Genomic DNA, 15,908 nt, shown 5'->3' with positions numbered 1-15,908 from the left:
AGTTGTGGACTGTAATGTTGCAGACTGTAATAGTGCAGGTTGTAGACTGTAATTGTACAGGTTGTAGACTAATGTTGTAGACTGTAATAGTGTAAGTTGTGGACTGTAATGTTGCAGACTGTAATAGTGCAGGTTGCAGACAGTAATGTTGTAGATTGTAATAGTGTAGGTTGCACATTGTAATAGTACAGGTTGCAGAGAGTAATATTGTCGATTGTAATAGTACAGTTTGCAGACTGTAATGTTGTAGATTGTAATAGTGCAGGTTGCAGACAGTAATGTTGCAGACTGTAATAGTACAGGTTGCAGACAGTAATGTTGTAGATTGTAATAGTGCAGGTTGCAGACAGTAATGTTGCAGACTGTAATAGTGCAGGTTGCAGACAGTAATGTTGCAGACTGTAATAGTGCAGGTTGCAGACAGTAATGTTGTAGATTGTAATAGTACAGGTTGCAGACAGTAATGTTGCAGACAGTAATATTGTAGATTGTAATAGTCCAGGTTGCAGACTGTAATGTAGATTGTAATAGTCCAGGTTGCAGACTGTAATGTTGCAGAGTGACACTGTACAGACTGTCCTGTCCTCCCCAGCAGCCGGGAGCTGGATGAAGGGAGGGGCCAAGATGGGCGGGGTCAGCGATAGCGCGCGGGCGCCGACAGCGGAGGTGGGGGGCGGGGCCAGAGTGCGGCTCCGACGTCATCAGCGCGAGCCGGATGGGGGAGGAGGAGAATGAGGTCACGTGTGCGGCAGCCGCGAGGAGCCGGGGTCCGGCGCAGGCGCAGAGCGCGACGAGGCGGCGGGAGAAGGTTCCAGAGAGACCGAGAGCAGCAGCAGCAGCAGCAGCAGCAGCAGCAGCAGCATGAGCAAAGCACACCCCCCTGAGCTCAAAAAGTGAGTGAGGTAGGGGGAGGGGGAATGGCCAGGAGGGGGAGGGGGAGGGGGAGGGGGGAGGGGGAGAGACCGGGTCCTCACGGGAAATATGTCCGGGGCTTCCCGGCCCATCGCACATGGGCGACCCCCCCACACCCCTCCCCCTCCCCACACCCCTCCCCCTCCCCCACACCCCTCCCCCTCCCCACACCCCTCCCCCTCCCCCACACCCCCCCCCTCCCCACACCCCTCCCCCTCCCCCCCCACACCCCTCCCCTCCCCCCCCACACCCCTCCCCCTCCCCCCCCACACCCCTCCCCCTCCCCCCACACCCCTCCCCCCCCCCCCCACACCCCCCCCCCCCCCCCACACCCCCCCCCCCCCCCACACCCCCCCCCCCCCACACCCCCCCCCTCCCACACCCCCCCCCCCCCCTCCCACACCCCCCCCCCCCCCCCACACCCCCCCCCCCCCACACCCCCCCCCCCCCACACCCCCCCCCCCCCCACCCCCCCCCACACCCCCCCCCCCCCCCACACCCCCCCCCCCCCCCCCACACCCCCCCCCCCCCCCCCCCCCCCCCCCCCCCCCCCCACACCCCACCCCCCCCCCCCACACACCCCCCCCCCCCCCCCCACACACCCCCCCCCCCCCACCCCCCCCCCCCCCCCCCCCCCCCCACCCCCCCCCCCCCCCCCACACCCCCCCCCCCCCCCCCCCCCCCCACACCCCCCCCCCCCCACCCCCCCCCCCCCCACCCCCCCCCCCCACACCCCCCCCCCCCACACGCCCCCCCCCCCCCCCCCCCCCCCCCCCCCACACGCACCCCCCCCCCCCACACCCCCCCCCCCACCCCCCCCCCCCCCCCCCCCCCCCCCCCCCCCCCCCCCCCCCCACACGCCCCCCCCCCCCCCCACACACCCCCCCCCCCCCCACACCCACCCCCCCCCCCCCCCCCCACCCCCCCCCCCCCCCCCCCACACACCCCCCCCCCCCCCCCCCCCCCCCCCACACACCCCCCCCCCCCCCCCCACACACCCCCCCCCCCCCCCCACACACCCCCCCCCCCCCCCCCACACACCCCCCCCCCCCCCCCCACACACCCCCCCCCCCCCCCCCACACACCCCCCCCCCCCCCCCCCCCCCCCCCCCCCACCCACCCCCCCCCCCACACCCCCCCCCCCCCCCACACCCCCCCCCCCCACACCCCCCCCCCCCCCCCCCCCCCCCCCCCCCCCCCCCCCCCCCCCCCCCCCCACACCACCCCCCCCCCCCCACACACCCCCCCCCCCCCCCCCCCCCCCCCCCCCCCCCCCCCCCCCCCCCCCCCCCCCCCCCCCCCCCGCCCCCCCCCCCCCCCCCCCACACGCCCCCCCCCCCCCCACACACCACCCCCCCCCCCACACCCCCCCCCCCCCCCCCCCCCCCCCCCCCACCCCCCCCCCCCACACACCCCCCCCCCCCACACACCCCCCCCCCACACCCCCCCCCCCACCCCCCCCCCCCCCCCCACACCCCCCCCCCCCCCCCACACCCCCCCCCCCCACACCCCCCCCCCCCCCCCCCCCCCCCCCCCCCCACACCACCCCCCCCCCCCACACCCACCCCCCCCCCCCCCACACCCACCCCCCCCCCCCCCCCACACACCCCCCCCCCCCCCCCCCACACCCACCCCCCCCCCCCCCCCCCCACCCCCCCCCCCCCCCCCCCCCCGCCCCCCCCCCCCCCCCGCCCCCCCCCCCCCCACACACCCCCCCCCCCCACACCCCCCCCCCCCACACCCCCCCCCCCCACCCCCCCCCCCCCCCCACACCCCCCCCCCCCACACCCCCCCCCCCACCCCCCCCCCCCCCACACCCCCCCCCCCCCCACACACCCCCCCCCCCCCACACACCCCCCCCCCCCACCCCCCCCCCCCACACCCCCCCCCCCCCCCACACCCCCCCCCCCCCACACGCCCCCCCCCCCCCCCACACACCCCCCCCCCCCCCACACCCCCCCCCCCCCCCCACACACCCCCCCCCCCCCCCCCACACACCCCCCCCCCCCCCCCCCCCCCCCCCCCCCCCCCCCCCCCCCCCCCCCCCCCCCCCCCACACACCCCCCCCCCCCCCCCCCCACCCCCCCCCCCCCCCCCCACACACCCCCCCCCCCCCCCACACACCCCCCCCCCCCCCCCCCCACCCCCCCCCCCCCCACACCCCCCCCCCCCCCCACACCCCTCCCCCCCACACCCCTCCCCCCCTCCCCCTCTCCCTCCCCCCTCTCCCCCTCTCCCTCCCCCCCACACCACCCTCCCCCCCCCACACACCCGCCCTCCCTCACACTCCCCCCCACACACCCCCCCTCCTCCCCCCCACACACACCCCCTCCTCCCCCCCACACGCACCCCCCTCCTCCCCCCCACACGCACCCCTCCCCCCCACACACCACCCCTCCCCCTACACCCACCCTCCCTCCCCCAACCCCCCTCACTCGGTTGTGAACAGATGTTAAAAATACTGGTTTATGTGTATATTCACTGTTGTTGACCATTGTCTTTATTGTCATTACCCCCCCCAGGTTCATGGACAAGAAGCTGTCACGTGAGTCCTGCATTGATGTATCCTCCCAGGCTGCCTTGCTCTGATATGGGGGGTTGGGGAGGGGGGATTTGGAGGATTGGGGGGCGTGTGTGTTGGGGGATATGGGTGGTTGGGGGATTGGGGGTGCGTGTGTTGGGCGATGTGGGGGGGTCGGGGGGGCGTGTGTGTGTTGGGGGATATGAGGTTGTTGGATTGCCATGTCTGACTGTTATGTTGCCCCCCCCCCCGCTCCGGTCACTGTCTCGGCTCTTGGGCTGTCCAGTGTGGGGATGGTAACTCAGGCCGGTGAGGTGAAGGGGCAGGTACCTGCCGGATTGGCCGAGGGACCTGAGCCTGTTTTCGGCAGAGAGAGTAATTGTGGAGTCCCACTGCAGCGTTGAAACGGGCCTTTTGGCCCCGTGGGTCCACACTGACACTCTGCCCACCCAGACTCATTCACGGAATGCTCTATAGGATGGGTAAATGTTTAGCAAGGGTGTAAGAGGGGTATTGGCCAATTGCTGCCACATGGGACTAGATTAGGTTAGGATATCTGGTTGGCATGAGCGGTTGGGCCATTGGGTCTGTTTCCGTGGTGTATGTCTCCATGACTCTGTTTACCCCAGACTGATGCACCTAACATACACATCTCTGAACACTATGGGACAGTTTAGCACAGTCGATTCACCCCGAACCTGCACATCTCTGGACTGTGGGAGGAAACCCACACAGATACTGGGACAATGTGCAAAGTCCACACAGACAGTTAACAAGGAAGGAAACAAATCCAGGTCCCTGGCACTGTGAGGCAGCAGCAACGCTAGCCACTGTGCCACCCTAATAAGGTTGAGCAGTGACTTAATTGAGACGTACAAGATAATCAGAGCGTTAGACAGGATGGGCACTGAGAGCCTTCTTCCTCGGATGGTGATGGTGAGCATGGGGAGATGTAGGTTTAAACTGAAGAGTGATAGATATAGGTCAGCTATCAGTTTCTTTGCTCAGTAGTAGGGTCATGGAACACATTGCCTTCCACAGATACAGACTTGCCAACTTTCAGGGCATTTAAATGGTCATTGAATGGATTCAGAGGTGAAAATGGTATAGTGGAGGTGAGACGGCTTTCCGACTGGTTCCACGGTTTGGGGGTGCATCGAGGGCAGAAGGGTCTGCACTGTGCTGGAGAAAGTGAGGTCTGCAGATGCTGGAGATCAGAGCTGAAAATGTGTTGCTGGAAAAGCGCAGCAGGTCAGACAGCATCCAAGGAACAGGAAAATCGACGTTTCGGGCCTGAGCCCTTCATCAGGATCCTTGATGAAGGGCTTATGCCCGAAATGTCAGATTTCCTGTTCCTTGGATGTTGCCTGACCTGCTGCGCTTTTCCAGCAACACATTTTCAGCTCTGCACTGTGCTGTCATTTTCTAGATTCTATTGAGGAAATGTGAAGTTGCCCATCTTGGATGGGGGAGGAAGAGAAGTGTATCTGAATAATCAAAGTTTGCAGAGGGATCTGAGTGTGTTTGTGCTTTAAAGATGATTGAGGTGGTTCTTTTTGACAATTTAACACGCAGCAGTTAAACAGTTTATTTGAGTAAGGGTGTCATGAACAGTAGGAATATGGAACAAACTGATCAGCTGCAATTCCATTGAAAGGTGAACAGGCTTGAGAGACCAAGGGTTTACTTACATTGTAATTTGTGTATCTATCTTGGAGTATGTCTGATTTAAGACAGATCTGTGAAAAATTTATTTCTTTATAACAATTTATAAATATCTTCATCAAGGTGCATGGAGCTGGATGTTATAGGCCAGGTCCATCTGAATTTTGTACAATATTTTCAATTTTTGCAGAGTTAGTGAAACAGTGAGGTGATAATATTAATACCAGTCATCATGCAAGCTCTGCTGCACAGTTACTGGGATTTAGTTTCCCTTTTAACTTCAATGTTAATCACATTGCAATGGTCAACACTGCATTCAAACTGGATTGGACCTTTTCTTCGGTTCTGGGATATTAGAGTAAAGACTGGCATTCACCTTGAATCAAACTTTAAACAAACCTGTCTGAAATTGCACAGTTGTATTGTAAACCTCTTTCATCTTCACAAGGTGGTATAAATCTTCATGAGTTTGGTATTTGGTCAAAGATGTGCATTTTGGAGGCTGATTTTTCTGCATTGCTTCTGAGGTTGCTGGAGCAGTGAGAATGCTTTTGACCAGAAATGAATCCAAAGGAAAATTGACTTTGTCTTTTTCATTGACGTTATTACCAAAGTTCAAAACCTTGGTTTGATTTGATCGTTGAACTGAAAGTGGTGGGAAGTACACTGACATCGCAATTATCAGCGAGTTGTTGATAATTCATTGGCAGAACTTGGTGGACAGTCAGTTGGAAGGTAGCTCTTATGGCCAACCCTGCAATGAAGAATTGTGGAACTGACAGAGTTCCTCGTGGTCTGTGCAGAGATCACTGCGTATCACAGCTTTGCAAAACAAATGGAGGTGTTGGCGACAAAAGCTTTTGTTGTGGGGTCTGATGAGCCTTTGTTTTCTCATTCAGTCAAACTGAATGGTGGGAGGCATGTACAAGGAATTCTGCGTGGATTCGATCCCTTCATGAATCTTGTGGTGGATGAGTCCGTCGAGATGGCGCCTGGTGGACAGCAGAACAATATTGGTATGGTGGTAAGTATTGAGTGTCTCCTCTTCATTTGTATGTGTAACTCGTTCTTCCCATTTAAGAGTCCTCCAACCAGTTGATATTCCTGCACTGCCCTGACACATCAGGGACTGAAGGAAAACCTCCAACTCAAAGCCACCCACAGGGTCATTGGGTCATTGGAAGCTCAAGTTGGCTTTCAACAGGAAATGACTATGGTGATCCCAGGGCAGAAAGGCAAATTCAAGTTAGGATCTAGTAAGCAGCCTGAAAAGGGGGACTGAGGACTTGAGAGATGAAAGCCATGTGACCTTAAGAAGAAGCTTGACATGCTATGTTCAGGCATTGACACAATGAACATGTGTAACTTTTTCTCACTCCCATGTTTTAACATTGGTCATACTATGATCAAGTATCCCAGAGCACGTACAATAAATATGATCAAAGCTGATCCCACGTGTTCATCAGCATTGCTGCCCCCCCCCCCCCCCCCCCCCCCCAAATAAAAGACGCAGTGTAGGTCATAAAATCTGATGTAATTTTGCAGCGAGTTACATTTCTTCACTTCCATTGATTTGTCCCTCATGCAATTGTTTTGTCATGGATTTCCTTGGTGAGGGTCAGTCGCCCATGCTGCCTTGGACTGTGGAAGCCATGCTCCCTCAGACGCAGCACTGCCTTTTGACAAAATAATGAGGTTCACCAAGCCACAACTGCTGCTGGATGTGTGAGGGGCCCAATCTTATGTTGTTGCATCCAGTGGAAATTATGCATGTCAGCTTTTTAATCTCCACTCTCAGCTGCACTGAGGTATTTGTGCCTGCAGGTTGCTCTCGCCAGCGCAGTCAGTGACCTTCTCATTTTCTCAGCTTCAGGACAAGCAGAATGCCTTGTACATGCCTCCCACTATTCAGTTCTGACTGCAATACCAAGGTACCCACTCATTCTTGGAACTTCCTTCTGAGTTCTGACAGCGCACAGACATGTAAATGGTCTTCACTTCAGTCTTAATTCCCCGCACAACCTGTGTATAACAGTTAACAATGTGAAGCTTTAAAACTGCAATTCAGTAGGGAGTCCACACTGTCTCCTTCATGTTTTAGACTCCAGTGACCTTAGAATTATGTTGAATGACCCAAAATAACCCAGTCCCTATTGCAGAATAGAACTGAACACTCAGTCCTACCGCACAGAGACAGTCCCTTTGCTTCAACCAGTCCATGCTGACCACAATCCCAAACTAAAGAAGTCCCACCTGGTGGCCCCTGACCCAGATCTGTCCAAACCTTTCCTATTCATGTTGTGTTTGTATCTGTATCTACCACTTCGTTAGGAAGTAATCCCACTCATGAGCTGCCCTCTTTTTGTGTTTAAAAAAAATTTGGCACTATTGTCTGTCTCTGTCTTCTATGAGTCTTGAAATCCCTCATCCTCTGAAAAAGGTAACTGCGATTAACTGTATTGTTCCCTTCGTTGTTTTATGAAGTTGCCTTTTAATGTCCAATGATAGTGAAAAAAAGACCCAGCCTACTCAGTCCAACTCAAACCCTCTTCCCAGCAACATTCTGGTAAATCTCTTCAGAACCCGTTCCAGCTTAATAATATCCTTTCTGTAACTGTGTGACACGGTGTCCCCAAAGAGGCCCAATGTCCGAGACAATCTCATTATGACTTGCTAACTCCTGTACACTGAAGACTGAGGACTGAAGGCAAGCATATCAAATGCCTTTTCAATGACGCAAACTTCAAAGTGTTCTGTACGACGTTCTTGTACAAAACTATCCAAGGTCTCACTATTTATTGCATCAGCCCTATTTGTATTTGTTGTTCTAAAATGCAATACCTCCACAATCCAGATTGAACTCCATCTGCCATTTTATTCAGCCTATTGACCCGCACGGTGGCACAGTGGTTAGCACTGCTGCCTCACAGCGCCAGAGACCCGGGTTCAATTCCCGACTCAGGCGACCGACTGTGTGGAGTTTGCACGTTCTCCCCGTGTCTGCGTGGGTTTCCTCCGGGTGCTCCGGTTTCCTCCCACATTCCAAAGATGTGCGGGTCAGGTGAATTGGCCATGCTAAATTGCCCGTAATGTTAGGTAAAGGGGTAAATGTAGGGGAATGGGTGGGTTGTGCTTCGGCGGGTCGGTGGGGACTTGTTGGGCCGAAGGGCCTGTTTCCACACGAAGTAATCTAATCTAATCATTTGATCAAGATCCCTTTGTAACCCTGCGAAAACCTTCATCACTGTCCACAATGCCGCCAATTTTGGTATCATCTGTGAATTTCCTAAGCACGCCTTCTATATTCTCATCCAAAGCATTTATATAAATGACAGATAAAAGAGGACCCAGAACCTATCCCCATACAACACTGCTGGTTGACAGGCTTCTCATCTGAAAAGCAACACTCCACCATTACGGTCTATTGCCTTGTGTATCTCATTGGCAAAGTCGTTCTGAATCCCATGTGACCTCCCTTTACAAATTAGTCTCCCAAATGGAACCCAGAGAGAACGTCTATTGCTCTGCCTCCATCAGTGTTTGTGGTAACTTACTCAAAAAAACTGATACAAGTTTGTGAGACATGCACAAAACCATGCTGATTCGCCCTAATCAATTTTTGCCCCTCGAAATGTCCATAATTCCAACAATTTCCCCCAAACCAAAGTCAGGCTCACAGGTTGAAAGTTCCCCATTTCTCCTTGTAACCTTTCTTAAACAAAGGGACAACATTAACCACCGTCCTGTAATCATGCACCTCAACCGTAGTTAGAGATGATATTTCTGCAAGGGGTCTCATAGTTTCCTCCCATTCTGGGATATATCCGATCGTATCCTGGAGAGTTATCCACCTTTATCTTCTCTAAGACCTCTTGAACCTTGTTTTCTGTAATGTGAACTTAACTGATGTGAAATATTCATTTAGTATTTCTCCCAAAGGGGTTCAACACAAAGATGACACCTTTGCTCTCTTGCTCTGAACCAAGTTATCTGAGCCAGGTTCTCTTGTTCATGACTAGAACGCAATATCTTCATTCATCCATTGTTCCTTCATGTTACCAGCCTTCGCCTTCACTCTTAACAGGAACGTAATGCCTCTTGCCTATCAGAAGTGCCTTTAACCTGCAAGCAGTGCTCTAAACATGCGCCAGCCAACCCGACCGCCCTATGGCTGAACACTTCAACTTGCCCTCCCACTCTGCCAAGGACATGTAGGTCCTGGGCGACCTCTATCACCATTCCCTAACTACCTGGAGGAAGAACATCTCATTTTCCACCTTGGGACCCACCAATCCTAGGGGGTCAATGTGGATTTCACCGGTTTCCTTATTGCTCCACCAAACCCCCCCCCCCCCCCCCCCCCACACACACACACACACACACACACACACACACACACACACATCACGCACCTTATCCCCGTACCAAGTGTTGGTACTGCCTTCTCGACCTTCCTTCCCATCTATTTGTTCCACCCTAGTCTCTGACATATGACTTTGACCCCCACATTCATCTACCTAACACGTTCCCAGGTACTCCCCTCCAACCCCCTACCATTTATCTCCCGGCCCACAGAGTTTTGAGAAATGTCTTCTCTTGTTACAGCAATAATGTATTCCTTAATTAACAATGTCACCCCATCTCCTTTCTCGCCTGCTTTCCTATCCTTCTGATTGCATCGAAAGCCTGGAACTTTGAGCTGTCAATCTTGTCCATCTCTCAGCCAAGTTTCTCTCATAACTATGATGCCACAATCCCATCTTCTTAAATATGTCCTCCGATCATCAACATTAACTATAAGTCCCCTTGCATTCAAATAAATGCAGTTTAGTTCTTCAGACTCTGATTCTTTCTTGTCTGTCTTTTCTAAATGATGTGCTCTCTTCACATTCATAACCTTCCCAACAATCTTTGTATTTACATTGCTACTTAGAGAGGGGGAGTGGAGGAATTCTATTAGAATAAAGCTTCCTCTAATGGAATGAGCAAATCTCCCTGTTCAAATATTGATCCCTTTCCAGTTCAGATTAGATCCATCCTTTTTCAACAGATCTTTACTGTCCCAAAATAGATTCTATTTATCCAAAACCTGATTTCCTGAACAAGCAACAAAAATTTCAGCCACTGATTGATCTCCTTGATCTTTTTGTTCCTTCCCTCATTTTAACAAATGAAGCACAGTTGAACCGGAGTGTACATTGCAGGTTAAATGATGATGATGATTGAGAATTATTGCAATACTGTGTCCAGTGACACTGAAAGTGCAGCACTTGTTTTTAAATGCTCATACAACTACTGTAGGTTATACTCAGGAACCACAGTTACAAACTATCCTTGTTGTTTTGTAAACTGCTGAGGGCTATCCATCTTTAAAAATCTCCAGGCTGTGGTAATGCTGTTGGAGCACGGCTGTGTGTTCATTTTATGTTTAATAATGGAATCATAGTTGTGCCTTGGCAATTGAATAGAGGTCCCTTCACTTGAGAACCAGGAGGGTGTGTGTGCATGCACCATAGAATTTAGGTTTTCTGCTGTTCTTCTTGCTGTGCTGCCCTGGATCATGATCCTCCTTTGTTATCTTTGTCTCCTCATCAAATGACATGGCTGTTTTCTGTCATAGTCGCCTGCTACTTCAGGTCTCTTGAACAATTTGCAAATAGGTGAGGAGTTTGCCCTCTGGATCCCTGTATTGTTGACAAGTCTGGCACAGAATGTTTGAGGAACAGAAGCTTGTTCTTGGCTGGTTGTTCCAGCATGAAAATATATTTGTTTGGTTTTCTTTCAACGCACATCTTAATTTTGTTTCCATTCATCCACTAGGTTATTCGTGGGAACAGCATTATTATGCTCGAAGCCTTAGAACGAGTCTAGTGAAGATGGCAGTTATTGCTGAAACCGTGGCAGAGTTGAAGAATCGCGAGAACTGTTCCAAGCTGTTAGTTGTCTTGGGTTTTTGAGGTGAAAGGCAATGTGTTCCAAGTTAATATGGAGCGACATAGCTCCTTAGCGGATGATTTGGGGATCTGAACGATATGAGCGTACTGTTTTTTTTTAAAAATGTATTTGTATTCTACGAGTTGACCATGCTTGAACACTGATCTGCAATAAAACATTTGTAGCTTTTTGAAAATAATTTGTGTGCGCTAAGTATTGGAATGGGAGGTGGTTATAGACCTCCCAACACATTTGATGGAAATACAGAGAAGCCTCGTGATCCGAAGGGCACAGCCTGGGAGTATTTTGTTTGGTTAATCGAACTCCGGATAATCAAATGCCAGATAACATAGTTTAGCCGAGCATCAGGACATTGTGATCTTGCCGGATAATCCAATATTTGAATAATCGAGGTTCCTCTGTGTACCAAGTACGAATGTGTATGAATGAAAATCAGCATGTTGCACCTGCCAGCTGTATTCATACTCTTAACATTGCGACGGTGGATGGACGTTTGCTTCCTGAGCTGGAAGGTTCTTTTTCAGATTTTTCATCACCATACTAAGTAACATCAGTGAGCCTCTGGTGAAGCACTGGTGTGAGTGACGTGTGTTCTATCTTTGTGTTTACGTTTCCTTGGGTTGGTGATGACCCCACCATAGGAACTGACATTGCCTGTTCTTTTTCCTCAGGGTTGAAAATGCAGTCCAGGTCAATGTGTTTGTTGGTAGAGTTCTGGTTGGAATGCAGTCCCTCTCGGAATTCTGATGCGTGTCTCTGTTTGGCTCATCCTCGGGTGGATGTGATGTCCCACTGCAAGTGGTGTCCTTACTCGTCATTATGTGAAGATACCAGTGAAAGAGGGTCTTGTCTTTTTGTGACTAGTTGATGTACATGTATCCTGGTGGCTAGTTTTCTGCCTGTTTGTCCAATGTAGTGTTTGTTACAGTTCTTGCAAGGTATTTTGTCAATGACATTAGTTTTGCTTGTTGCCTGTACAGAGTATTTCAAGTTCATTAGCTGCCGTTTTAGTGGGTTTGTGGGCTACCATGATGCCAAGGGGTTTGACTAGTCTGGCAGTCACCCCTACATCAAAGACATCTTGGAAATGACTGCCAGGTCATATTGTTGTGCTCTAAGTACACACTTATGATTACAGGAAATGTCTTCCCTCCCCATCAATGCAATCAAGTTAACAAACTGTCAAACTTTCTTTTTCTGACCATCTGACTGATCAATTAAATGTTGACAATGAAGGAGAAGTATTGTGGAGGGATTAGTCCCTGTCGATGACTCGAGGAAGAGGAATCTGTTTCTGGTACCATCCCGCTGGAGATGCCAGAAATGGCAGCTCATGATGCTCTGGGTGTGGATGCTGGTGGGATGGTCTGTGAGGACAATGGCTGAAGACTGAAATGTGGGAGATGAATTGCACCTGGCTGATGGTGCTGTCAACTATGATGCTGTGGAGTCTGTGGTTGAAGAAGAAGGTGGATGTTTGAGGAGGCCCTTTTGTCCAGAATGGATTCATGTTTTTACAGGAAGCAGGGTGGGAGAATGTGTGGTCATGATAACAGTGGGAGTCAGTGGGTTGGTAGTAGAAACTGGCTGCCAGCTAATCCCCAGAAATGAAAACAGATGTTAAGATGGGAAGGTCGCAGATTGAGATGCCCAAGCTGAAGGTGAGAGCGGGTTGGAAATTCTAATTGACTATTTCTGTTGATTATCGTTTCCAACGAAATGGTTACACCTTTGTTCAGTCATGTATCTGCCCAACTGTGTTCACACAGCATATATTCCAGGTTAGTGCACATGACTGCCAATCCTGTTAAACATACATGCTTCTAAATATCCAATTATCTGGTGTTCATATTTGAGCTCGGAGTACACTTTCTGGTTACAGGAAATGCATCTTCCCTCCCCTATCAATGCAATCAAGTTAATAAATTACTAAACTTTCTTCTTCTGAGCATCTGATTGATCAATGAACAATTAATGTTGAATTTGCAGGCAACCCTCTGCAACATTTGAATTGGTCTGTTGCTCATGATGTTGATAGGTCTGAGTCAAACTTGTCAAGTCATGAGCTAGTTACAGGATTGCATCAGTCCGTGATGTTGATTATTAAGTTAGAGAACTGCTGGCTGAAACTCCATGTCAGCTGCAGGAGATTGGGGATGGGAGAGTAATGAGTGACGAGCACAATGCTGCAGATTGTGGAAGTCTGAGAGAAGTGACCAGACATCTTGAACTGGGTGGGTCAGTGAACTGAGGAGTGGCATATGGAGTTGAGGTAAATGTGAAGTGCTGCATTTTGGATAGGCAATTCAGGGCAGGACTTAGACACTTAATGGTAAAGTCCTGGGGAGTGCTGCTGAACATGGAGACCCTGGAGTGCAGGTTCATAGCTCCTTGAGTCTCAGGAAGATAGGATAGTGAAGGTGCTTGGGATGCTTTCCTTTATTGATCTGAACATCGAGTATAGGGATTGGAAGGTCATGTTGTGGCTGTACAGGACATTTGTAAGGCTGTTTTTGGAATCTTGCATGCAGTATTGGTCTCCTTCCTTTCGAGGTGTGAAACTTGAAAGAGTTCAGATAGGTTCACAAGGCTGTTGCTAGAATTGGAAGATTTGAGCTATGGGGAGAGGCAGAACAGGCTGGGACTGTTTTCCCTGGAGCGTCAGAGGCTGAGGAGTGATGTTATAAGAGATCTATAAAATCAAAGGGGGCATGGGTAGGGTAAATAGGCAAGGTATTTTCCCTGGGATGGGGGAGTCCAGAAGTAGAGGCCATAGGTTCAGGGTGAGAAGGGAAAGATATAAAAGGGATGGGAGGGGCAATGTTTTAATGCAGAGGGTGGTGTGCTTGTGGAATGAGCTGCCAGAGGAAGTGGTGGAGGCTGGTACAATGACAGCATTGAAAAAGCAGCTGGATAGGTACATGAATAGGAGGGATTTCGAGGGATATGGGCCTAATGCTGGCAAATGGGACCACGTTAGGTTAGGATATCTGGTCAGCATGGACTGGTTGGACCGAAGGGTCTGTTTCCGTGCTGTGCATCTCTATGACTTCAAATAATCAGCAAGTCAGGTAAGAGATGAAGGGATAACCTTATGTGTGGGTGACCAAGAATGCTGTGCATTTCCTGGCAAGAGAAACCTGCTGGGAGGGACCCTTGTGCATTGTTTGTGTTTGATGTGCATTATGTTGACCACCCGTAGCTTCTCTGGCACGTGCGCTGGTGGGAGAGGAGAATGTTGGCAGTCGTGGCCATGGGGATGTACAAACTCATCTGGTGAAATGTATGGTTCATATATGGCATGAGGAAGTAGGCGATAGAAGTACCTGAATAGAACCAATTTGGGCGCTGTGGACCAAATTCAGGCAAATGGGACGAGTTGAGTTTGAGGAAACTAGGTTGGCAGAGACAAATTGGATGGAAGGGTCTGTTTCTGTGTTGTATGACCTGATGTACTACTTGCTGTGTAATTGTCTATCACCCCGTGTGTTGTTGGATACAGCTTCCTATTGTGGACTGCTATTTTTCAGGCCAGATTGACGATCTTCTGTGGCCGAGCGGTCAGTCAGGGGGTGACCTGAAAAATTGCATTTAAGGTGGTGGTTTGACTCTGACCAGGACTTGCTTCTGTGTTGCTGTTTGAATATAATATATTTTAAGAATGACACATTAACATATATAAAGTGTTTTCTGTTAAACAATCTTAACCCGGTTAGCAACCAAACATGCTGCAATAACAAAGCAGCAGTTTGCATTTATGTAGCAACTCTACGTCAGGCACTTTACGGGTGCCTCTTGAAGCAAAATTCGAACGCTGAGCGCAGACGCAATGAGCTGAATGGCCATGCTGTGTGGAACTGAATTGTTAGCGATCAAAGGCAAGTGACCCAAAAGCTCAGTATGTGACCTAGGTTCAAAGTAGAGTTTGCTGTGAGCATGAGTGACTGTTGTTGTTGAACTCGGCCTTCAGTGCTGCTATTTTGGAAACAGCCTGTCAGTGACACCAGGTTTTGTAACATTTTGTTTGCCAATAGTCAACAGGTTTATTTTACCAAATCATCAAGAGCTGAGTTAAAAATATACTCTCCTGTAATGATATTCTCGTAATTCCTTTCTTGGCGTTTGGAATGACAGTGCAATAAATTTTATTTATTATTGTCTGTGAGCATGCTGAGTAGCGTGTCTCAGAAGTCCTTTTGGGGCATCTGTTCCTGATCTGCGTTGAGGGCCAAGCAGAGATGGCTTTCCAGGTGAGCTCCAGAGTCGAAAGGCTTGTCTTCTGAAGAAAGACTGAGCAGTTTTGGTCTACACATGACATTTTAGACGAATGAGAAGATGTTTCCTCATGGGGCAATCTGGAACAAGTGGGTAAGGCTTTCAGTGAAAGTGTTCAAGATAAAATAGCTAGGGTGACATTACTTCTCTCAAAGGGCCATGAGTTAGTGGAATTCACTACCATCCGAAGGTGATGGAGATTGGGCTGCAAAAGAAATTTCGGAACTTATCAAATTTTTAAGATTTTGTCATATCAAATGGTGGAGCAGACTCCTGGGGCCGAATTGCCTTGTCCTCCTCCAAGTTGCATTTCAGTGAGTGTACCTGGGCACTGATCAGCAGTTTGCTGTTGGTAACCCTGAGGGAGGTACAGACTGATGTGCCAACATAATTCAGACCCATCCCCTACCCTGTATCCCTTTTGAATGACCACCATACTTGGGGGGGGCCAGCCCAACTGCTGGAGACCATGCACTGGAGGGCCACATGAATTTTCATACACCCTCACTTCAATAGGTTCGCTTGGAAGTTGTCTGTATTCCACTTCCCATCTCGTTTGTGTCCATAGGCTGCCTTTCAT

General features: G+C 51.5%; 1 protein-coding gene across 1 annotated transcript; it reads left to right on the top strand.

Annotated features, from left to right (window-relative positions):
* The first annotated feature begins 749 nt into the window (after positions 1-749).
* Positions 750-11,231, top strand: snrpg (small nuclear ribonucleoprotein polypeptide G). The gene is made up of 4 exons (XM_060856513.1): positions 750-893; positions 3,435-3,457; positions 5,998-6,122; positions 10,919-11,231. Exons 1-4 carry the CDS (start codon positions 862-864, stop codon positions 10,967-10,969), a joined length of 231 nt encoding a protein of 76 aa, XP_060712496.1. The 5' UTR covers positions 750-861; the 3' UTR covers positions 10,970-11,231.
* The last annotated feature ends 4,677 nt before the right edge of the window (positions 11,232-15,908 follow it).

The sequence above is a fragment of the Hemiscyllium ocellatum genome, chromosome 48 (assembly GCF_020745735.1).
Source record: "Hemiscyllium ocellatum isolate sHemOce1 chromosome 48, sHemOce1.pat.X.cur, whole genome shotgun sequence".
In the NCBI taxonomy this organism is placed as follows: domain Eukaryota; kingdom Metazoa; phylum Chordata; class Chondrichthyes; order Orectolobiformes; family Hemiscylliidae; genus Hemiscyllium; species Hemiscyllium ocellatum.
Note: the sequence above shows the minus strand (reverse complement) of the source record. Positions and strands in the feature narration are given on the sequence as shown.